Genomic DNA, 23,545 nt, shown 5'->3' with positions numbered 1-23,545 from the left:
CTACTGCAATGATTCTTAGCATTTCAAGAAAACTTAAACCCATCACAAAAATAGAAACAATTTCCTTCAGTTTGTTTTATTATTCTTTGTACATTCTGCACATTCATAAAGAAAATAATCCAAAAAGAGAATCTTTTGAAATAGATCTTCAAAACTACAACATTAAAATAATATTAAAAGGCCCCTTGCTATCTTCTCTATAAAGGTTAATTTTATACCTTTTCTGATTCACAGAGTTGAACAGTAAACAACTTCATAAGACCAGGGAAAAGAACAGACGAGGGTGGAGAAGAGAATCTACAGTGTGGTTTATAGCATTGGAAATTCAGTAGTCATTTTAATAAACTCAGATCTTAAGAAAAAACCTTCAGTGAGATCAGCGTCAACAGCAGGACTGACTCCGTTAACTCACAACAGTGGCCAAAACATCTGGATGGGGGACTTTTAATTTAGAATTAATTTAATATATTTGGAAATATATTAATTGAATCTGGATACAGTGGCTAAAAAGAAAAATAATTTCAAGTCCCATAATTACACAATGAATTAATGACCCAATAGCCTAAAGCGGCACTAGTTAAACTATAAATAAAAGATGACTCCGGGGTGGAGAGAGGGAAAATATGACTCATATAGTCTCATAGTTTCTTTTGATTTTGTGAGCTTTACACAGCACACTAAAACACACACATCCATAAGATTATTTTTTAACATAAACAACATTCAACAGTCCCTTCATTGGGTTTAGTCCTGCTTCATTTGAGATTTATGGGAAGATCAAAAAAAAAGAAAGTTTGACAGTTTAAAACAGTGCTGAGTGACTGAGACGTGTGCTGATGAACACTGATGACATTATTAGGAAAAAGTTGTAAAATGTTAAAGGGATAATTCACCAAAAAAAAAAAAAAAAAAAGGTTGCCATTCACCCTCATGTTGTTCCAAACCTATTTAAATATTTTTATTTTTTTGGCAATACAAATAAAGTCAATGGAATCCAGTGTTATTCCGACTTCACTGTATGGACAAAAAGCGGAATCATTTTTTAAAATACCTTGTTTTCCATAAAAAAAAAAACATGGGTGAATAGATGACAAAACGTCAATTTTTTTGGGTGACCTATCCATCATGCATTCATCATCCTTGGAGCTGTCATCATGCTGACGACTCTGATCTTACAAACCCATCTCACACACATCCACGCTCGTGCACTCAGTGTCGTCTGTCTCTGGAGGTGTTGCTACGGCTCTGTGAGCGTCTGCTCCCCCCTGCGGTTTTGGAGTCGCTACCGTGGCCTCTGTGGCCATCTCTCCTCTTTTCTGCCTCTCTGCCCCTTTCTCTCTCTCTTTCCTTCCCTCGGTCTCGCTCTCCCTCAGTCGAACATCTCACAACACCTGCATTCCCACCCTCTCTGTCACGACCTTTTGCTCGCTCTTTCCGTTCTTCTTGTTTTTTGTCCTCTTCCTCCTGGAGTTCCTTCCTCCTCTTCTCTCGCTCCTTTATGCGCTCAGCACGCTCTAGAGCTCTTTGTGTTGCCTGGGGAAAAAAGCAAGGGCTTAAATTAAGAGGGAAAAAAAAGGGGGTTCTGTGTGATTTAGACTAGAGGAAGTCATCCTAACCTGTTCGTCTGTGAGGGGTAACCAGTATATACAGGGAGCTGCTTTAGTTTTGTGGAACAGGTCATCAAGAAGCTTTACAGGAGGCTCTTCTGGTTTATCTGGAAAACAAAGTGGGAGACCATGTCAAATTTAGTAAAAACAAGTAAAAGTGACTTTAAAAATTTCACGAGATTTAGTTTTCCTCACCTTTCTTCTCTGTTCTCTTTTCTTTGCTCTTGCCTCTCTCTCTGCGTCTTCGCTCCCGTGATCGTGACCTTCTTGTTCTGTCTTTGTCTTCCTTGCCGAAGTCCTTGACTTTATCCCGGTCCCACTCCCGCTCAGAACGAGTCCTCTCTCTCCTCTCCATCGCTCTTTCCCTCTCTGCCCACTGGTCTCTCACAGCTAAAGCTCCTCCTTCTCGCTCTCTCTCTCGTTCCTTCTCTTTTTCGTGATTTGCAGGTGGAAGTGGGTGATGGGCGGCAGGGCGGGCTGACGTTCCTGAGGCGTGAGGGTCATGACCTTCAACTGCACGCTCACTGGACACGAGACCTTTATGGAAGTCCAACTGAAGATGGAACAAAATACAAATTGACAAGGGTGCAAAGTTTGATTACGATATGTGAACATGAGAATGCCTGATAGCAAAGAAAGCAAATGAGGTAGATTTGGGCAAACTTTCAGACCTCATCCTGCTCGCAAAAATCCACACGTAGTACTTTGGGATTACTTGTAGGCCATTTCACACCATGCAGTGCTTCTCGAGTGGCCACAGCTTCCTCTACAGTGGAGTACTGAGAGAGAACATGACAGAATTGAGGTTAAAAGAAAACTAAAGACATCATGTGGCACAATAAAATATCTCTAATGAACAATTATATCACAAGAGAATAAACAACACAAAATGAATAAAATACACTACTGTTCAAAAGTTTTTGGTCAGTATGATTTTATAAGTATTTTTTTTTTAAAGATTTTTTTTTTTCATACAAGTCTTGTATGCTGCATTTAAACAAACATACAGAAAAGCAATAATTGTGAAATATTTTAATATTTATCTATTTAAATATTTTTCACAATTTTCACAATTTTTGGTCAATGTGTGTCCTTGCAGAAAAAAAAAAAAAATCATTTCAAAAAAATTTTACCGATTCCAAACTTTTGAACTGTAGTGTAATCACAGAAATAATAATAGTAATAATTATAACTTACTGTGACATAGCAGTGAGATTTGATCTTATCGATCCAGAAACCCTCCTCCACCAATTTACCGGTCCGATTTAACAACTCCTTCAACTGCCCCAAGGTGAAAGGTCGCACCTACAGAGAAAAAGTTCAGATCAGGGGTCAAAAGAGCAGCAAAACCTCTAGACTCAATCTCACAACAAATCATATCTGATCTCAAGTAGATCTCAAGGCCTTCCACAAATAGATTTTCCAAAAGGCTTCGACTTGAATCAGTTGAATAAACTTTCTTGACTTTATTGAATAAACATGAGCACTGTACGTTTCAAAGTCAAAACGTGGCATGGGTGTTTTTATAAGAATGTGTCTTTGAAGGGAACCGATTGTCTTCAGAAAAGTTTTGATGTCATTTATTCTTATAATGCCTGATAAAGTAGCGTTTAGGAGTTTAGCCCTGTTTGGGTTACATCTGTTACCGGGGAAGCTGCTATTTTAGCCACTCCTAATGTGCCTCCTGCTGGCAGGGAGTGAATTTGCATTTTCAATGGTCTGCTGTATTATATTTACATTATATATTTACATTATATACATGTAAATTTCCGGCAGGGGAAGTGCTGCCACACATAGAGTGCAAGTCTGTGGAAAACACTGATATTCATATGATCAAATTATTGTATATACAAATTACATCCCAACATTACAGTGAGACAGTGAGCAGTGAAATGAGCAAGGTGATCTAGTGCTTACCAGGTTGTAGACGTGTATTATGTTGGAGGTTTTTCCGCGAGGAGGAGAGAGCTGGCGACCCGTCCGTATGGGATCATCAATAGTTATGGACACGCCTGATTTCTGCTGACTGATGGAGCGGCGCACCAAAGAATCACTGGGAGTGACTGAGAGAAAGAAAAAAACAATTATAATACTGCTTGAAAAAAAAAAAAAAAAACGAGATCTTTCAAAATATGTTAAGATTACTTTAAATGAAACCAGCAAATCATGGATGGTCACCTTTCTTGGACTCACCGTCCTGTATTTCCATGGAAGCGTCAGGGGAGCTCTCCTGCTTCCTTTGTTTTTCTGTCTCTCCTTTAGTCCACTTCTGCTCTTCTTCATCCTCCTCCTCCATTTCTTTCTGCCCATTCTCGTGTCCATCAGATGGAACAATCTGGACCAAAGTTTAGTGATACAAAAACGTTGACTGAATAGCAGAGGTAAACTGTGAACTTCAAAAGACGATGACAAAATGCTTTCCTACAAAAAGATTCATTCCTAAATCAATAAGCCATTTAACTTTTTAAAATAATTTAATGCATGTTTATTTCTGCTGTATTGTGCAGCAGTCTGCACTGGTGTTCATAGTACCAAAGACCTTAAAAGGATAGTTCACCCAAAAATGAAAATTCTGTCATCATTTATTCAGCCATAAGTTATTCCAAACCATTAAGAGTTTTTGTTTTGTTACACATAAAAGATATTTTGAAGAATGCAGATAACCAAACAGTTGCTGGTCTCCACTGACTTCCACAGTACGGAATAAAAAAAAAAAAAACTATGGAAGTCAATCCGGCCAAGCTAATTATCTTTTGTTTTAAGGAGAAGAAATAAATTTATACAGGTCTGAAACTTGAGAGTAAGCGACAGAATGTTCATTATTGGGTGAATTATCCCTTTAATATTTGTTTTGTCAGCTACAAGCCTTTGTCATGCTCACCTGTGTCACTGTGCGTCTGATCTTGAGGCCCTGATCCTCCTCTGGTTCCTCTCGCTCACGAGGCCTGGATGAGTCCTCATCTCCAGAGAGACGCCCCTCATCTGGGTGCAGTTCGACCACCACCTCCTGTAGGGGCTTGATGTCTGGAATTAATGTCTGTAAGAGAGTTTTGTAGTTATGTAACAGAGCAAAGTTATATAAAACACTCTTATGCAGTACTTCTAAACATAAAACTGAATTAAATTCACTAATCAATTATGTCCATACTATACATTTAAGATTCACGCTAAATTAAGCTTGAGAATACTGCAACATTGAACCTGTAACAGTGAATTTCAGGCTGTCACAAACAGGTAGTGATTCATCATGTATCTGTTAAGGTAATGTGGGAGCGGTCCTGGATAATTTACCTTCAGCGATTCAGTGGTGATACTGATTGACGGCTTCTTGGCAGTGACTGCTGTACTAGAACCCCACCTTCTTTTCCTGCTGGCTCCACCCACTGGCTCTGCCTCAGACGACGCTATTTCCGTTTTACCTAGTGCCAAGGAAAATTAATCACAAAATTGCACAACCTAGAAACAGATCCAGCTGTAAATGACTGGTAAAGGAGCATAATGCATATAATTCCTAACTGACCCTGTAAGCACTTTCTTCATTGGAACGGTACTACAAATGAATTCAGATTCTTTAAATATACATGAGCATGCTTTATGCATTATGCACATCACATGACGTTGCAATGGACTGGTTTCAGTGAAGCCACATGAAGGGACAGATAGATTTTGGTGGAACTTAATTTTTACTTTATTTAACACTTTGAAAACTACTTGAAGACAGCATCCTGCCCAATTTACTGGTTAATGTTCTAAATCAACACGTTTCAATTTTGCATTAAAGGGTAAAAAAAAAAACGTAACATTTTGAAGACACTTACTACTCAGGGAGATCTTGCGGGCAGCAAATGATTTTACGGCGGAGCTCTGAAATGAAATAGAAAGGAGGAGAAACAAGATCCCAGTGGATGTGTGGAGGAAGAGACACACGCAACAAAAAAAAAGAGAGACATTGGGAAAAGGAGGGGAATGAGAGAAAGGAGAGGGGGAAGAACAGATGCACAGCTATCAGTTACACCAATAATGTACAGATGCTTTGACAAACAGAGGCTTTGAGAATCCCTTCATTATTATAAACGGTTTCTGAACTTTAAAGTCCCTTACATTTGCTATTGCTTTAGTTTTACTTTAACATGACTTCGGCTAACACATGCTTGACCAAATTCCCTACTTTCCCATATATGTTGTCAAATATAGGATTACTAACACCCTCTAACCTCACTGTTAACAAAGCAATAAACCTTCTTTCCATTTTAAGTTATTTAAAAACAAATACATCTTGGGAAAAAGGGTTTTCCTGGTACCATTGACACCTGATTCCTCTCTGGCTTGGCTATGGCCCAACCGCACAGCAGTGTGCACTGTATCTAGGCAACAAAGGTCCAATCAGAGGCGGCTGAGGAGTGAGGGTGAGATACGATCACAATTGAGCGTGCTGATTGGCCGGCTGACTGGAACTGCACTTTTTGTTTCAATAGCTGTTTTTGGCTGTTGTGGTGGGAATTGTGATTCAAATGGTCTTTGAAAAAGTCTTTAAAGTTTTGGCTGAATGTTCAGGAAGCAACAGAAGTCTGTGGCAAAAAAACTCCCAGTATCCACACTGGCTTGAGAGACAGCATCCACACTATGAACCAGTAAGAAACACATGAAGCCAAAATTCCGGTAATAATCCGTCACAGCATTTTATCATCTGCATCAAGTCCTTTGTACACACAGTGTGCCACAAAAACACATGTGATGAGTAGGTGAAGAGGGTTTTCTTTTCTTAATGTTTTGCAAAGGGTCTCACTCTGGTGCCCTTCACAAGTTCATCTGGGTAACAGCAGAAACAGGAAGGCTTTTTTTCAATTAGCCTGGAGCATAAAGTTCTCTGAAATATCCCATGAAGTCCATTTGTATTAAAAGTGTCAAGAGAAGTCCTTTAAAAAATAAAAAAAAGGCTGTTGACAAAGTGATGAGACCCAAAATGAAAGGAAAAATAGTTTGTAGTAAATGAGTCCATAAGCCTTGCTTCATTATCTCAGATTGATCGACTCACTGAGATCAGACTACAGGCATGTGAGAAACAGCAGATGTCTGAGTAATGAGTGTCTGCAGATATCAGTTCATTTGAGTACTGAAGTGTGGGCAAAAATAGCAGGAGGCGTCAAGACAGCTGTGTTCCCATCATGCTGACAGGAGAAGTCCATCTGATGCTTGCATTTGGCCAGTGTAAACGCTTTGAAAAAAAGTCTCTGTTGGTGAGCATCATTCTTTCTTTGGCATACTACGTCTGACGCCTCCCTCGTCTCACCAGCTATCTCAGCTTCTGTTAAGCAGTCCCATCAGGAGGCCACATCAGTTTTGTATGACGAGGCAGTAGCCAATGATCCTGCAGGTTCCATCAGGCTAAGTGTGCAGTGGCGACTCTGGGGGCCTAGTTCAGGTACAGCTGAGATGCTTGGGCATAGCGGGGCAGGTGATGGAGGTGGTAGAGGAGAAGAGGTGGTGGCAGTATGCAGGTACCAGTATGAGCAATGGAAGAGGGGAGGGCACCTTCACAACAAAGCAATCAATGGGATTTTAAACCACAAAACAGTCATACTACCAGATCCAGAGATAAAAAGAGAAAGGGAATAAGAGGTAGAGACACAGAGGCAGAGAGAGAGAGAGAGAGATAGCTGGAGAAATAGAGGACAGAGAGAGACTAAATCCTACATCTCAAACTACATGTTGCCAGGGTCTATCATTCTGCTCACTACAACTCAAATACACACTGCACTGTTTAACTAAACACTTATGGCAAAATATATTTTAAGTATTTGTTTTATAAGGGTGACTTTAGAGATGCAATTTCTCAAAGAAGGGTTATTAGTCTGAGAACGACCTGAAAAGCAGTTGCCTCTCTAAACTTTTATAAAGCACCACTGTTTAAAATATTTGTTAAAATAAAATGTGTTCGTCTCAATCACTTAGGTGGTTGATGGATGACTAGTTGGCCAATTTAACTAATCTCAACATCTTTTAAGCTACAACAGGATTTACGTACAAAAAGGCATAAAATCTGAATGTGTTAAACAGCACTTTAAAAATTAGCACTGATTCATCCTCGTTTACACACAATGACCTCCACAGTGTCTACTTTCACACATTATTAGGAATCCACATTCCCCAGACACTGCTGCTATGGAGTAAAAGGAAAAAGAGAAGAGGATAATGGCAACAGTAGTCTAACATCCAACCCTGAATTAAATCTAAAGACAGACAACAAATTTGAAATAACTTCAGCTAGAACTGCCTTACAAACTTCAGTTACCCCTGCCCATATTTCAGGGTTATAGGTGCCACTGGTTCTTTGTTCTGTGGGCCTTCTTACCTCCTCTGGGCGGGTGTTGCTGGTATCTGCCCCCTGTTGGTCAGACTGCTGCATAGCACTCTCTGAATGAGAGCGGCCCTCCAGTTCCATAGCAACTTGGCCTGCAGGCTCAGAGAGAGCTTCCTGCTTTACCTCCCTAGAGAAAGAGTCAGCGATCAAGAGAAAGAGACAGAAAGAGAGTGAGGCGTAAGGTGGCTGAGGCTGGACTCTCACTGCCAGCATCACACATACATACATACATACATAAACAAGACGGTATATGCCACAGTAATAAAACTTGAAAACATTGAGGAAAAATCAAATACATGTGTATCTTTTTAAATGTGTAACCAAGGTCCACATACACCAGGGCTAGTCAACTCCTGGAGGGACAGTGATCTGCATAATTTACTTCCAACCCTTATCCAACACACCGGTTCATCATTTTTAAATAGTCCTGAATACTTTGATTAGCTTGGTCAGGGGTGTTTGATAAGGGTTGAAGCTAAACTCTGCAGGAGCCGAGTATATACACATTTAAAGAGACACATAAAAATTAATGGGTAGAGAATTAAAGGACCACAATTCTCTATATTACTGAATTGCTGTACAGCTAGAGAGGTAACATATAGGGTTTTGCCAATAGACGATAGTATCATGTATCATCGATAGTCAGAGATATCGCCTATTGCTCATGACATTTTTTATTATCATCAGGCTAGTAATACCATTTAATTAATATCAGAGCTTACTTAATTCATAGATCTTTTTCTGCATTTTTACAGTGTTGTGTGTTATAACCAATCACACACAATTTTGTTGAGTTCATGAATGCAGCGGCCAATCAGAGGTGTTCAGATGAGCTGTCGCTGAAACACCAGTTTTGTTGTTCAGTGTGCGCGCTCAATGATTGAATTCTGCTCTCTCGCGCAGATGTATGTGCGATGTAAGTATAAGAGATTTATTCATCATACAGTGTTGATGGCTTCACTGATTATAACGGGAGTGTTTTTTTTAAAGTACATAAACTCGAGCTAGACTGAAGTCAATGATGTTAATGTTCTTTGCTCGTTTTCTATAGCTGCTGTATGAACTGAGGAAATGTAAGCATTATTATTAGTAACTTGTAATGCTTCTATCAAATTATGTTAAATACAAATTCAGTCATTAAAAACATTTTATGACATGACATCCTAACATTAGGCTGCTTTTAGCCTTACCCTGGAGTTGTTTCACTCTCAGGCTATGAAACTAAGTAAATAATTAAATAAATTAGGATGATATCATGTATCAGCGTATGGAGCTTATCGCCCAACACTAGTAACAGAACTGCAAAAAGATTAAAGACATGAATATAAATGCAGTGCATTTATGAATCACAATACCACCAATATGTAGTACAATATATATAGTAAAATCTCAGCACATTAATAATGTATTTAATGCACACAGTTTTTAAAAATACATAAGTTAAACGATAAAAGTCAGGCAAATGCCCCCCTTGATATTACAGAGGTTCTGCTTTGCGGCCCTTGAGCTTTCCACCAAATAAACTTCCATGACTGAGGAGCATCACGGTCTTAATACACTGCAGTTCAAAAGTTTGAGATAAACAAGGTTTTATTTTTAAAGAAATAAAGACTTTTATCCAGCAAAGATGCACTAAATTGTTCAAAAGTGACAGTAAAGACATTAACAATGTTACAAAAAGTTTCTATTTCAAATAAATGCTGTTCTTTTTAACTTTGTTCAAAAAACCTGAAACAACTAGCACCATTTTCAACATTGATAATAAGAAAAGTTTACTGAGCACTAAAGGAGCAGAATAATTTCATAAGGATCATGTGACACTGAAGACTGGAGAAATGACTGCTGAAAATTCAGCTGTTCCATCACAGGAATAAATGACATTAAAATATATTCAAGAGGTCATATGATGCTGCTGAAAAGAACGTTATTTTGTGTATTTCATGTAATGAAATGTGTTTATGCGGTTTAATGTAAAAAAAAAAAAAAAAAAACATTTTCCACATACTGTACATTATTGTTTCTCCTCTATGCCCTTCTGAAACGCTCATCGTTCTGAATAGCGAGGTGTGCTGTGATTTGCCAGCTATCCAGCGCGTTGTGATTGACCGAATGCCTCAAGCGTGTGACGTAAATGTTACGCCTCTTAACATACTGTGAAGCCTTGTCCGGCCGGAGCGACAAGACAAAAACATAAAACCCATTATAAACGATCCACAGTGCAAAGTTGATGTATTTCCTCAGCGACCAGCACGGATCAGCTCAAGGCATGACGAAGCGGATATCGTATTCGTACTATGGCGGCGATGAGAATATCTCTTTGGATTTGAGACTTTAGTCTTTGCAACTTCACAGATCTACTTTATTCACCAAGAGCTTGTAACACTCCAGAGAGAAAGGAAAATTTGAAATCGCATCATATGACCCCTTTAATATAGTTACCCAAGTTATTTAAACTTCTTAAATAATAAATAACCTTACCAACGCCAAACCTGTGAAAAAGCAGTGTACATCCAATGACCTTCACCAGCTCTCAAAACAAATAAACTGTTTAAACACATAACAGACTTATCTGTATTGTATGCAACACTTTTGATTTAACAGTTTTAAACCATGGCAAACAAAGTGCTGACAGGGGAAAGATTCACTGGCTCCTGACATTCCCGTACCTACAGGTGATTCAATCACATTCATTGTTCTCTAGATAACCAATCCAACTCTCTCACACATACACACACACCTGTGCCGCACACCTAGGCACCGTGGTCTCTAGGGACACAACAGCCCTGATGCCATTCACTCTGAGGAGGGAAAAACTGCCTCTGGGTTCTCAGAGCACAAGGCTTTCCCTTTGTTTACGAAAGCAGTCAACACATGCTGAGGGAAAGGGGGACGGGTAGCCAGATCCCCCGTGGACAAAAAAGCCAAGCGCTTACAATACTTAAGATTTACACATGAATGCAAAGCTGGCAAGCACCAAGAGGAAAACCCGAAAGACAGCCTCAAACTGAACTACAGTAGGCTCAGAGTTCATTTTCCATGCATTAAGACGCTTCGTAACAGTTAATGAAGAATACTGTATTCGGACTGACATTTTTCAAAGTGTGATCTCTAGCTTAAAACACATTTCTGTTATTTTCCGTCACTGATGTCATTGGTCACATCCCCTTGAGGACTTTCAATACCTAGTATATGAATATCATAAGATTTGCTTTCCTTCAAAGAAAATAGTTGAAACCTAATACACAGCTCGATGCGGATCACGCAACTTCTCATCTTGATCACGAAACTTACCTTATTCCACTATATATTAATTTCAGCATTAAGTAACAGGTTTACTACACTTAACTGCTTACATAAATTGTTACACTGTTAAACAGGCTTAGGTGAAATGCAAGCTGAGTTAACATTGTTTTATTCATAATTTGAGATGGTGCAATCTTTTTTCATACAGGCCATCGGTATCTCGAGTACTAATAAAAGACTACACGCATCTCATGACTAAAAATGCGCGAGAATCGCCCACATCTTTAATGAACCCAAGTGCCTGAACAATATCCCCTGTTCCCAAAATCATGACGAAAACGCCTGCGTTCCAAAATCTACTGAGATACCCATATCAAAAGTATTTTCTGGGCATCATATGCGCCGTCTGATTCAATTCGATCATTATGATGGTAAAATGCTACCTAGGTAGGCAGCTCACTGGGCCTTAAGACAGCTAAAAGCGCTTTCGAAACAGCATTTAGTTAAATATAACTGTATTTCGTTTCACATTTAACTAAAGACAATACAGGGACCACCGTACAAACACAATCGCTCGATCGATTAAGCTCATATTATAAATGTTTATCACCTAAACGCTGTTCCGACCCAGCGCTGGAGGGTATTTCTAGAAACCCTTACCCGTTTTTGTTGCCGTCCGACAGCATAATGTCAGGCTTTAACCGGGACCGAGACGGCCGTTTATACCGGTTCTACCTGTCAAAGATGCGTAGCAAGAAATGTGAGAAGCGGACGCGCAGCAAGGATGTGTGTTTTCTCTCTCTCTCTTGTGCAATGCGTCGGTACAGTCACGGCGGCGCTCACAGAGCAGCCATATTGAGCAGCGCTAGGGGAAGTGTGAGAAGTACGAACAGGACCCCCCTCCAAGGCCACGCCGGTGTATAGGCTGTCGTATAGAACGCCTGAGTAAAAATACAACTGCCCTCAAATTCCATATTTCAAAGAGTCAAATTAACCATTAGGTGGACGGGTTTTAAAATGTGTTTAGATAAGATATAATCGTAATTTTCTAACCGATGAAGGTTTCTTACGTTTAAAATAAACATCTAATTTGGTTTAGTTTTTAAACAAAAATGAAAATTCCGTCATTATTTTTTTATATACTCCATTTATCATTCTCTCACCTTCGTGTGGTTCCAAACCTATATACATTTCTCGTGCAGGAAAAATTTTATTTCTTCCGCAAAAAAAAAAAAAAATTTTGGTAACCAAACTGTTCTGTCTATTGTATGGACAAAAATAAAAATGCACAGAGACATTTCTTAAATATTTTCTTTTATGATCCACTGAAGAAAGAAAACCATACAGGTTTGGAATGACATGCGAGTGAGTAAATGACACAATATAAATTTTGTGGGTGAATGATCCCTTTATGTCTTATTTCTGCATACATTTGCATTAATTGTGATCAGCTTGTGTGTGATGATACACAAATGCATTTTACATTTTTTGTGTTCATTTTCAAACTGATGATGACTGATCCACTTACTGGAAATATTTGGATTTTATTCATCTGCTGAAAGGGGGTTAGACCAGATACTGAAAAGCAAAGGTCTAAATACTTTTTCCACTGTCAGATCATTATGCTTAATATATTATATATGTATTTGTTTTATCAGGTTCTCTTTATTTGGTCACATGACTTTAAGAACTGATCACAATGTGGGTCAAAATTACACAAAAATACAGACAATTATTTAATTCTAACTTTCTAGTGTCACTTCAGATATCAAGTTATGTAATCCCTGGGATCTTAAAACATTACTAGTATCCACCTTTTTCCTCAACGCGGAAGTAAGCCTATGGGTGAGACTTCCGTTTCATTAGCCGCTATGGGTAAATAACGAGGAGAATAACAACCTGCAGTAAACGGTAAAACTGTTTGCAGTACAAACCAGTGTGTTCTTATTTAAGATAACAGATTAAAATAATATGATAGGACACATCAATTGTCAATATCAAGCAGCAAAACGAACTGTTTTGTTCAGCTAAAAATAGCTGCACACAAAGGAGACCGAAAGCTAGACCCATAGAATGTACAAACTGCGGTGCCCATTTTTACGTCAGGAAAAAGGTGGATATAAAATAAGGATAAATTTATTAGGATGTTGTTTGGTGGCCTCTGCCCTAGTCAGGGCCACAGGTATAAAGAAAAAGAAAAAATTCTGTCATCAACCTATGCACAACAATGATGATTGGTCAGTAAGTGCGTCATAAAATCGAAAGGCTCTTTACACTGCATTTTTAACATTACTGAAAACATCACCCAATATAGAATTATTTCCCCTAAATGTCATTAATAAGAATAAAGAGAAAAAGACGAAGAGGGACTTCCATCTGCTGGATGTCCTGGCAAGAAGTCCTGAATGAGGCCAAATGGGCAATCTCACTAAACTATGCATGACAACAGACGGCAGCGTTTTAGCTCATACATTTCTTAGCTCACACATGCTGGGTGGTCCTGCTTTTAGACTGTGATTCCAAAGATCGAAAATGGGTGACAATGGTTATGAAAACATGGAGTTGTATAAGGAGGTGTGTAAGTTAGAAATGATTCTTGAATGGCAAGCATCCCACACATTGACCAATGAACTTCTGTGACTGCTCCAGTTATTTGAGCTTTTAAAAACATGACACAGATTAAATATGTAGAGAGCATACACATACATAAAAAACATTTCTCATAAAACATATTTCTGGTTTTTGCAAGATCGTTGAAAGCATTTTTTTTTTTTACATTACATTACATAAATACTTCAAAATACATATATAGTAGGAACAGAAAGACATTAAATTATTTTCCTAAATGACAGATGACCAGAACAAAGTCAAAAATTATAAAAAGAGAAAATCGAGAAATCATTTTAATTGTATTTTATTTACATCTTATTAATAAATAATCTAAATGTTTGCATTGAAACACACTGAAAGTGTTGTGTTTTTGTACCTGTACAATGCAGTGTAACTAGAGGTCAAGCGATAGTGGATTTTACCGATAGCTAAGTTGGAGCACACTGGGCGATACAGATTAATCAACTGATCTTATTAATTAACCGTTTTTAAAATGGATACTGAATGAAAACTAAAATAGTGCTTTACTATTAAACACACACAAAAAAAAAAAACATACTTGGTAAATTAATAAAAATATGAATATTAAATATTAATTATATATTGATCATTATAGTTCATAGTTCGTTAACTAATGTTAACAGAAGTAGAGGTCGACCGATAGTGGATTTTGCTGATACCGATAGCTAGGTTGGACCAAACTGGACAATACCGATTATTTAACCGATAGTTTTTAAAATGGATACTAAACAAAAATTAAAAATGCTTTATCTAAAAAAAAATAAAAAAAAAATACAAAAAAACGGTTCTGAACCATACTAGTAGTAGTAATAATAATAATAGTAATTGTTGAAACTACCACACTCTAACAAGGAACAATACTAACACAGCTTTAATTAATCTTAATGTTTCAAATGGACTCTTATTTATTATAAAGTGTTACCCGGAAAACTTTTGGCATGGATTTCTGCCGATAACTGATTGTTCCAGCAATCAACTATCAGTGCCGATTAATCAGCAAAACTTATACATCGGTCGACCTCTAAACAGAAGCAACTTCAGAATGTAAAAATGTATTAGTTGATGTTGAAATTAACACACTCACTAGATGGCAATCTTTAAATCTCTACTTAAAGGTAAGTTAATATATTTAGAGTAAAGTTAAATTAAACAGATACACCAGTCATACAGCGCTCCGGACCGTGCGCCTCTTGACGAGCCCGACGCACCTCCACAGAAACAAGCATGAGATGGGTTCAAACCAAAATACTGCACATATATAGGCCGTTCAGATTAGGCTACTTGTTAAAGTGCAATAAAATACCTTATCTCAGTAGACAATGTACGTCTGTGTTTGAGGTTGGAGACTCCTTCACAGCTACAGGCTCTAATCCTCATGCACTTGTGTGAAGTGAAATAGCGGGGCAATTTGATGATAATAGCCGAATTATAATAGGTCGCCTAATGATAATACTAATTATAATAATCATTTAATACATTTACAGGAGAATGAGCCTAATATTTTCTTGACTATCGATAAAAACATCTGCTATCGTCAATATCTCTGACTATCATTGACACAAAATACTATTGTCTATCGGCACAACCCTACGTCACAGCTTTAAATCTGCAACTTCGCTGGATAATGCATTAAAGGTGTGGTTGATTATGATTTCACTTTTTGAACATTAGTTAGTGTGTAATGTTGCTGTTAGAGCATAAACAACGTCTGCAAAGTTACAACGCTCAGAGTTCAATGCTAAGGGAGATATTTTCTTTTAAAGAAATCGCTGTTTAAGGACTACAAAAAAACGGCTAGTAGGGACTACAACAAGCTTCTTCCTGGGTTTGTGACATCACTAACCCCAATGTTTACATAAACCCCGCCCCTGGGAACAATCAACTACCCATAATGGTAAGGGGGTGTGACGTTTCCGGACAACGTGCAGTTAGCAAATCACAAACACACTGAGCCCGCTAACCAATTAGAGCCCACTGCAAATTTCTGAGGGAGGGGCTTCATAGAACCAGGAACTCAACCGACCGTTTTGACAAGAATGGAAACAGTGGTGTAGAATAAAGGTAAAATATGCAAAAATAATGTGCTTTTTTTAAAAACAAAGCATAAACACGTTACACTGCACCCCATAAACACAATCAAGCTTTCGAAAAAAGCTGTTCAACCACCCCTTTAATGTGACCAGCTGGATATAAACTAAAGCAGACAGATGGTAAGAATCGTGACATTAAGCATTTGAGTCAGACGTGCATGTGTTTGTCACATTGTTTTGACCATTTAAGGTGCTGCTAATGTTTATCGTCTTCTCAGCCTTCATAGCAAACATATTGCTGTTCTTTTTCCTCTAATGCAGCATCTAGTCAACAAATTAATTACTTAGCAATGATGTGAAAACACGTACTATAGTATATTTTATACACACTGTTTTGTTGTCTAAAGATTTAAATCTTGTATCTGAAGTGTCCTGCTCTCTGCAGTGTGCAGCGTCATGTGTCAAAACAAACAGCATTTGGTTTCAGTGATTCTGCCTCTAGAGGCCGGTCTCGCTCTCGTACTGTATAATGACAGCAGACCTTCTCAGCTGCTCCAGCAGCGAATGCAAAAAACTATCGGCATGAATTTTTGCCGACAGCTCCATCAATCAACTATCGGTGCTGATTAATCTGCCAAACCGATACATAGGTCAACCTCTAAATGTAACTGTGTGCATGAAACACTTTACTCACCTTGAAGATTGAGCCTTTTCTTTTTCTTGAACATCTTCTCTTCTGTTCTCTTCCTCGTCCTGATTGGAGTAAAGAAAGACAATTTCATCAAAATTAATATTAACAGTGACTTCATTCCATTAAGTACTTTATTTGTTTCTATGAACTCTCTCTGTTTGTCCTCAGATCACACTACCAGTGTGAGAAGTTGTGCTGAACTCATGTACACCCAGTTAGACTGGTGCATCAGTATTAGCATGGCAGGCTCATCATCAGAACACAGCAAAGGTAGAAGTAACCAACAGAATTAAAATACATAGGTTTGATAAGCCAGTTACACACCTTCTGTTTGCTGGGTGGGCTGGATTTATCCTGTGAAGGACAGCTTGAAGAACGAGAGGATGATGATTCTGAGTCAGAGTCAGATGATGATGACTGGCTTGGCGTTGATGAGCATCGTTGACTAACTTTTTCTCTCCGTGAACGGTCTTTTGTTTCATCTATTTTTCCTTCTTTAGATATAGAGTGTGGAGATTTTAGGGCCTTTCCACTTTCTTCTGCTGGTTTAGGTGGCTTTTTCTCTAGAACTTTCACTTCTTTGTCTTCCTCGTGTTTTTTTGATTCAGACGTTGTTGTAGAGGCTTCTGTCTCCATAGCAATATCTTCAGAGCACTTCAGCCCTGATGCGAGAACTGACGCCTGCTCAGGTTTAGAGGATGACGTAAGTGAATCAGGTGGTGGAACCTCTGAGAAAATGTGTGGACTTCTAGGTGGGAAAGTGGTGGGTGACGTCAAATGGAATGGTGCAGAAATTTCATCCACTTTCTCATTTTCCTCACTTTTTTTCTCATCTCTCCTCTCCTCCAACTCAGAGTCTTGAGCATCTTGTTGAGCAGGGGGTATTGTGGGTGCTGACACAGACCCCTCCGGCCCGAGAAGCTGCTTAGCTGAGTCTTGCACTTTTGCTTCACCATCTTCCTGCTTTTCAACTTCCATCTCTCCTTCTCCCTCCATCTCTACCTTCTGTGCACCATCAAACATACCCTCAGATTCCATTTTGCGGACCAGCAGGCTAAGTGGTCCGGGTCTGCGTGTGGATGGGGGTTCTGGGCTGCTGGATCTAGAACTGGAGCTGGACTCCTGTCTTTTGAGGGATGGAGGAGAGACCATGCCTTCCCCTGGAGCAGCACCTTCTGCTGGGCCCGCTGGCTCATCTTGGTCATGTGGGCTTTGTTTGGGAGTGTCGGGGAGTGGGAAAGAGAGCTCTGGAGGTGGGGATGGGGGAGGAGTAGGTTGACGGAGCTGCAGAGGCGGCTGGTGGACTGGTTGAGGCTGGGGAGGGATGTGCTGTGGTGGCTGAAGCTTTCGGCGGGACCGTTGGGGGGCTGCAGCTGGTGGAGTGTGAACAGGAGGAGTCTGGATGCTCTTTTTTACACGTGAGGTAGGACCCCACTCATTATCGTCATCACTGTCATCATCATCCTCATCACTGTCATCACTATCAACTTGAGCACAAGCTGCGGCCCTCGCGGAACGGCTGAGCTGCAACACTGAATGGGCAGGACCTGCCTCGACCGGGGCCGTTCCCTCTCGCTCTTGGGAACGGGGCATCATGAGGGGCAGGCCTTGACGCTCAGGTTGTCCAACCACGCGCACAGACAAGGAGGCAACTGCACGTGGAGGAGAGGGTGTTGCGACCTCCTCATGACCAGGAGGGAAAGAAGGATGCCATATCCTTCCAGCTTTAGTGTCAGCTGACTCTTGAGACACTGGAACAGGGCCTGTATCCAACCTATGTGATCCCAGTAACCCAGGGTCCTGTGGCAACCCTCCTCCACCTGCCTGGGTTGCAGACAGATGAGAGTGCATGATGTGATGCTGAAAACAATGTAAATGAAAGATCAAACACATACGTAAAAGCTGAGCAGATGTTCCTAGACATTCAGTCTCTAATGATTTATGCAGCAGTGATAATGTAATGTAATAATCTAATAAGCAATCCGATTATGACTGTTTAACAGTCCATGAAAACTACCTAATATTTCCTTAGAGCACACTGCAACTGTGAGAAGTTCAGTTGAACCCACTCACACCCACAGTGACACCGTCCAACTCTGGTGCATCAGTATTAGCATGGCAAGCTCATCATTGGAAATACAACATAAGAATATCAGACTCTCTACTGTTTCTACATGATTGCATAAATGTGGTTTGAATTCTGACTGCTTGCATAGAAAACCAATGCTATCAAAGCAGGTAATGTTTGTCTATAAATCTGATCTGGCACAACTATACTACTCTAACTAAACATTTCTTTTGTGTAAATATTTAAGTCAGATTTATACAAATGTGTGTGCTTACTTTCTCTGGCAGAAAGGAAGTGCCATCTTTGGTTGACGTGTGTTCATCCTTCTCAGGGCCAGCAGGACTCTGTGTCTCTGAAAGCAGCATATTGAAATGGTCATGCACAGAGTTTTTTGAAGGTGAAAAATAAAATGTGCACCTACAACCTAAAGTGTCCAAGAACTGAAAGCATACGCTCGGGAGAAGTCAACATCCTTAAAGCAACAATAATGCACGGGTAAAGAAATTTAATCTAACAAAGAATACGAGTGTTTGACAGCCATTGGAAACCACCTAGTATTTCCTCAGAGCACACTGCAAGTGTGAGTAGATAAGTGAACTCACTTACACCCAGATAGACTGGTGCATCAGTATTAGCATGGCAGGCTCATCACTGGAAACACTGAATTGGCGTAGGCGACTTCAAACATTATGCATCACTGTACGTTAAGAATCCCCGCACAGATGGTGTAGTCAAGTCAGTGTTATAACCTGTGTGTATATGTACACGTGAGTCTGCTTACCATCTGCCTCAGTGGCCTCTCGGGCTTCTCTCTCCAGTCTCTGTCGGAGGAGCTCCTGCTGTTTGGCCAGATACTGCTTTATAAAGCTGTTCTGACTCATCTCCTCTCCGATCTGATACGTACACAGAAAGCACACTCCAGTCAAGGTCATCTCATTTACAATTCCTGGAGCCAATAAGCATGACAAGCTTGCAGTATGCATGTAATAGATGTTCAGAGGCTACGTGACATTTGTGGGATTCATTTTTGATTAAAGCAAATAATTTATCTGATGCCAGCCCGACTATTCCATAATGCAATTTTGTATTTTAACATTTTAAAAATGTTGTATGGATAATCAAGGAAACCGAAGTTGCTTCACTAAGGTAAACTTATGGCCATTTTTATAAAATACTAAAGGGCCTTTTACTTACTAAAAAGTATCAACTATCAGTAACAGAATATATGCAACAGGTTGCATGCAACAAGTTTCAACAACGTTGATCATTTGTAAGTAAGCTTAATAGATTTTTTAGGAGGACTGCATTTGGGTCAGAGACGTTAAGATGATTTTGTGTCCATAGAAAGCACATTAAATGTAAGTAAAATGTCTACTTTAAAGGTTTCAAATAAGTTTTTGGAGAATAAAATGTAAAAATTTGGTTGAAATAATGTTACATTGTCATTCAGTGTAACACAATATTTATGCAAAAATTCAAACATCATGCTTATTCTGACGTGTACATATTAAAATATCTAAAAGAATAATGGAGCATACTAAATTTTATTGTGTTTTAAATTAGTAAAAAATTCTTACTGACAAATGGGCAAAACCTAGGATAGTGGCAAATGTTAAAAATGTAAAATTACGACTCAGAATTTGGGGTGAAAGTAATTAGTCTTTAAATATGTCATAAATTGATTTTTGTTGTAAATATGCCTGACAATATTGTTACACCGAATGACATTGTACTGGCTGTCTTCTGTAAATCAGGGGAAAATGTATGATATTTATTTTTTGCTCAGAAAAACAAAAACAAAATTGCAATTAAATAAAACAGAAAACTTTTTGCATTTTTTTGGGGGGGGGGGGGGGGGGGGGGGGACTACAACAGTTTAAAGCAGTATTACACTTTTTTTTACTTTTTCGTCTTTGACCCATTTACAATGTAACGTTAGTCCAGATCTATATTTGTTGAAACATCAAAACCACCCAAGAAATGAAACACAAATGAAAAGAAAGGGTTTAAATGTCTTTCTCACCTGAGAGTTGGGCTGAAGACCAATGTGTTGAGTAGATGTTCGTTGGAGATTCTCCAACATAAGAGCTTCACAAACACAGAAGATGATGCACATCAAAAACACAGCCGTAGAAAATATGCCGGACACATCAAACTCGGTAAACAAATAAACAGTCATTTTCGTAAACACTCTGTTTAGGTTCCTAAATCTGATGAAGCATGTTCCTTGCGATACAAACCTATTCGCAGGGTCGCTGAATGAAGTGTTTATATTAGCATTGGAAGTGGCATTAGCCTTTCGAAATTATTCACTACGGTAGCACATACTTAGCAGATGATTCCGTTAATCTGACAGTTTACCGGTCGTTATGCTAATCGTCCATGGAAAATACGAGCTGAAAGAGAAAGACTCTCACCTGAATACGATTTAGAACGAGCGAAAGAAGTGTGAAACACTCCGACCCTCCAAAACATAGCATTTAAAACCAAATTAGTTGAGCGGTTTACATAAAACAGCCGATAGGAATCGCCCAAACTTGATTATCGAGCGTGAGTCTCATTTGTAACTTCATTTTTACACTGTAGAAACTAGTGGTTATTTCTACCATGTTTATAAATGTTGTGCAAGTGTCAGACGCGCGTGCATCACACGAGACTGACAAGCGCGCGCCCCCACTGCAAACACACGACGCGCGGGCACGATGCCAACTCTCGGCTTGTCATGACCCTCAGACTGTTTTAAAAAACAAACACCCGTATTGCTGTATTATTTAAATTAGGTGTTACAGTTGCATTAGTAATTGAAAACAATTGCTGTGCGACGCGGTAAACAATTCAAACTAGCCGCATGGACTCGACAAACATTCCCGCTCTCACTTGGCCTGCCTGTCGGGTCTCGTCTCTTAGTCAACTTGACAGCAAGTGCACGGTTTAAAGCCCGCTCTTGGACCAGACTTACCCCTTTCAGCCGTTTGATAAGTGCATTTTTCTGTCCACTTTTGGCGAGCCCTCTCTGCTCCAGGGCGGCTTTTAAATCCGCTACACGGAGCGAATGAAGCGGTTTGCCGTCCAACGTAACATCCTCGAGCTCCGCCATTTTGCTCCACTCGAGTGCTGCGCTCGAACTTCTGGGGTTGTGGCTAGAAGGGATACAGCACAAACCGGAAGCTAACAATACATCGAACTTTCTACCTATTGGATTGTGTTTTATTAACGTATACACCAACCCCAACCCTAAACCTAACCCTTACAATAATGCATAAATTGTAATTATTGTTGTACAGTATGAGAAAAAATACGCTATGTTTATGTGCGCATGCCCAGTAGTTTTTGCTGTATGCCATCTAGCCTTAAAGGGGTCTTTTGTGTATTTGGTGTGATGAAATGTGTTTATGCGGTTTAAGGTAAACAAAACACATTATTTTCCACATGCTGTACATTATTGCCACAAATGGAACACTTAATGTGCACTTGCGGACTTACAATGGCCGCCGTGTGCGCGCGTATGGTGTTAAGTCCATGGTAGGGTGTCCCATTTGTCATTTTAGCGTTCAGAAGGGTGCTCGCGAGCGCCCCCTTTGAAGGCGTTATGGTTATGCGCCCTTGATCCGCACTTCCAATAGCTTCTGCCGAGGGCAGCCTCCCTTTTCTCGTGAAGCCAACAAGGAAGTGACTTAAACTGCAATTCATCGACTGGCCGCTTGAGGCTGGCTTTACAGCAGAAAAAAAACATGTTTACAGCCTGGTTAAAAAAAAGATTTTTGTCTATATAGCTAATTTTGCCCTTCATGACAACTGTGAGGGGGTGATTTTTTTTTATAACTCATCCGTTTAAATTATATTAAGCCTTAAAGTTCTGCATAATTAAGGGCGTGGCCACTTGATTGACATGTGGATTGCCACTGCTTACTGCCGTCAAGCTAGGTGGGCGTGGCTTCAGCAACCAGCTCCCGCCTTTTTGCCCATTTTTGATTATCCGGGAGAGTCGCGCGGTGAAGCGCTGTCAAGATGGCGACGACCCGCTCTGCACACTTTGAGCTTGAAAAACGCTCTTCAGGAGTCTATGGGTGACGTCACGGATACTACGTCCATATTTTTATACAGTCTATGGTTTTTACGTGTTGCGTTGCATCGCTCCGCGTAAACATAAAACCATTTCTGCATTTTTGATCAGAGAAACGACAAACAACAAGCTCTGCTCTACACTGCTCAAAACTCATGTTTGAATCATCAGGGGCAAATCCTTTACATATGTAAAAGTACTTACAGACTGTGAGTCAGAACATTGTAGTCTTCTCTCCCAGGATCAAGAAACAGTCCTCCATAAAATGCGCTGCACACATATGAATATTTGGTTTGAACTGTTCTGGAACAGTGTTTTAAATACTACTTAACCACTGATTTCTAGTTGGTCCTCTTTTGGAAGGCCAAACAAAGTATTTTCAATTTCACAACGAAACAGTGTCTCCATAACATGGCGCCGGCAGCAACAGCGAGAATCAAAGGTTACGCCTTCTTTCTTTGCGTGAGCATTTGGGCGGTGCTATGCAAATCTTCCCACATCATGATGTAGCCATGTGGGGGCGTGTTTAAACGAGGCTTTTTAGGAGGGCGTGGAGGAGTCTAAACTTAAAAGTGCTGTATGTAAGATTTTGACTATACTAAAGCATAAAAAATAGCATAATATGTTTGCAGATATTTAAGAAACATGCTAAGTTAACATACTTGTTTATCTGAAAAACAATGCTACAGTCAGTAATTCTCCTTTGTAAATGTGCATCCGGTCCGGAATGTCGATCTTTGTTTTGGTTTGCAAAACCCACCCACTGCCAGTTTACCCAATTGTATTTCGGCAGCCCGGGTTGCCAGTTGGCGAAAAACACAGTATTTAATTTAATTCATCGTCAATTGCGA

At 39.6% G+C, this 23,545-nt stretch overlaps 1 protein-coding gene and 3 non-coding genes across 5 annotated transcripts; all 4 read right to left on the bottom strand.

Moving 5' to 3' along the window:
- Positions 1-60: 60 nt before the first annotated feature.
- Positions 61-21,776, bottom strand: LOC109064676 (apoptotic chromatin condensation inducer in the nucleus-like). 2 transcript variants are annotated; one of them, XM_042759807.1, is made up of 17 exons: positions 21,591-21,776; positions 20,655-20,720; positions 19,413-19,524; positions 18,907-18,983; positions 16,888-18,423; positions 16,567-16,625; positions 7,960-8,095; positions 5,426-5,471; positions 4,899-5,026; positions 4,489-4,644; positions 3,786-3,942; positions 3,525-3,670; positions 2,805-2,912; positions 2,279-2,386; positions 1,803-2,160; positions 1,617-1,714; positions 61-1,533 (listed from the first exon to the last, which is right to left on the bottom strand). In XM_042759807.1, the coding sequence occupies exons 1-17, from the start codon at positions 21,726-21,728 to the stop codon at positions 1,210-1,212; spliced, it is 3,753 nt and encodes a 1,250-aa protein (XP_042615741.1). In that variant the 5' UTR covers positions 21,729-21,776; the 3' UTR covers positions 61-1,209. The 2 variants fall into 2 exon arrangements, with proteins under 2 accessions (XP_042615741.1, XP_042615742.1); XM_042759808.1 differs by having other exon boundaries at positions 16,888-18,387.
- LOC122145850 lies at positions 16,723-16,823 on the bottom strand. The gene has a single exon (XR_006160584.1). It is a non-coding gene; the product is annotated as a small nucleolar RNA U6-53/MBII-28 (small nucleolar RNA).
- LOC122145848 lies at positions 18,587-18,699 on the bottom strand. Its single transcript, XR_006160582.1, has one exon. It is a non-coding gene; the product is annotated as a small nucleolar RNA U6-53/MBII-28 (small nucleolar RNA).
- LOC122145849 lies at positions 19,189-19,288 on the bottom strand. Its single transcript, XR_006160583.1, has one exon. It is a non-coding gene; the product is annotated as a small nucleolar RNA U6-53/MBII-28 (small nucleolar RNA).
- Positions 21,777-23,545: the final 1,769 nt, after the last annotated feature.

The sequence above is a fragment of the Cyprinus carpio genome, chromosome A7, assembly GCF_018340385.1.
Source record: "Cyprinus carpio isolate SPL01 chromosome A7, ASM1834038v1, whole genome shotgun sequence".
NCBI lineage: Eukaryota > Metazoa > Chordata > Actinopteri > Cypriniformes > Cyprinidae > Cyprinus > Cyprinus carpio.
Note: the sequence above shows the minus strand (reverse complement) of the source record. Positions and strands in the feature narration are given on the sequence as shown.

Excerpts from the sequence above, each read along its gene's own strand:
- LOC109064676 (XM_042759807.1), bottom strand. The coding sequence starts at position 21,728 with ATGGCGGAGCTCGAGGATGTTACGTTGGACGGCAAACCGCTTCATTCG. Across the intron at positions 18,424-18,906 it reads CTTCCTTTCTGCCAGAGAAA|CATCACATCATGCACTCTCA; the intron begins GTAAGCACACAC and ends CATTGTTTTCAG. Across the intron at positions 8,096-16,566 it reads GAAAAGGCTCAATCTTCAAG|GGAGGTAAAGCAGGAAGCTC; the intron begins GTGAGTAAAGTG and ends CTCTTTCTCTAG.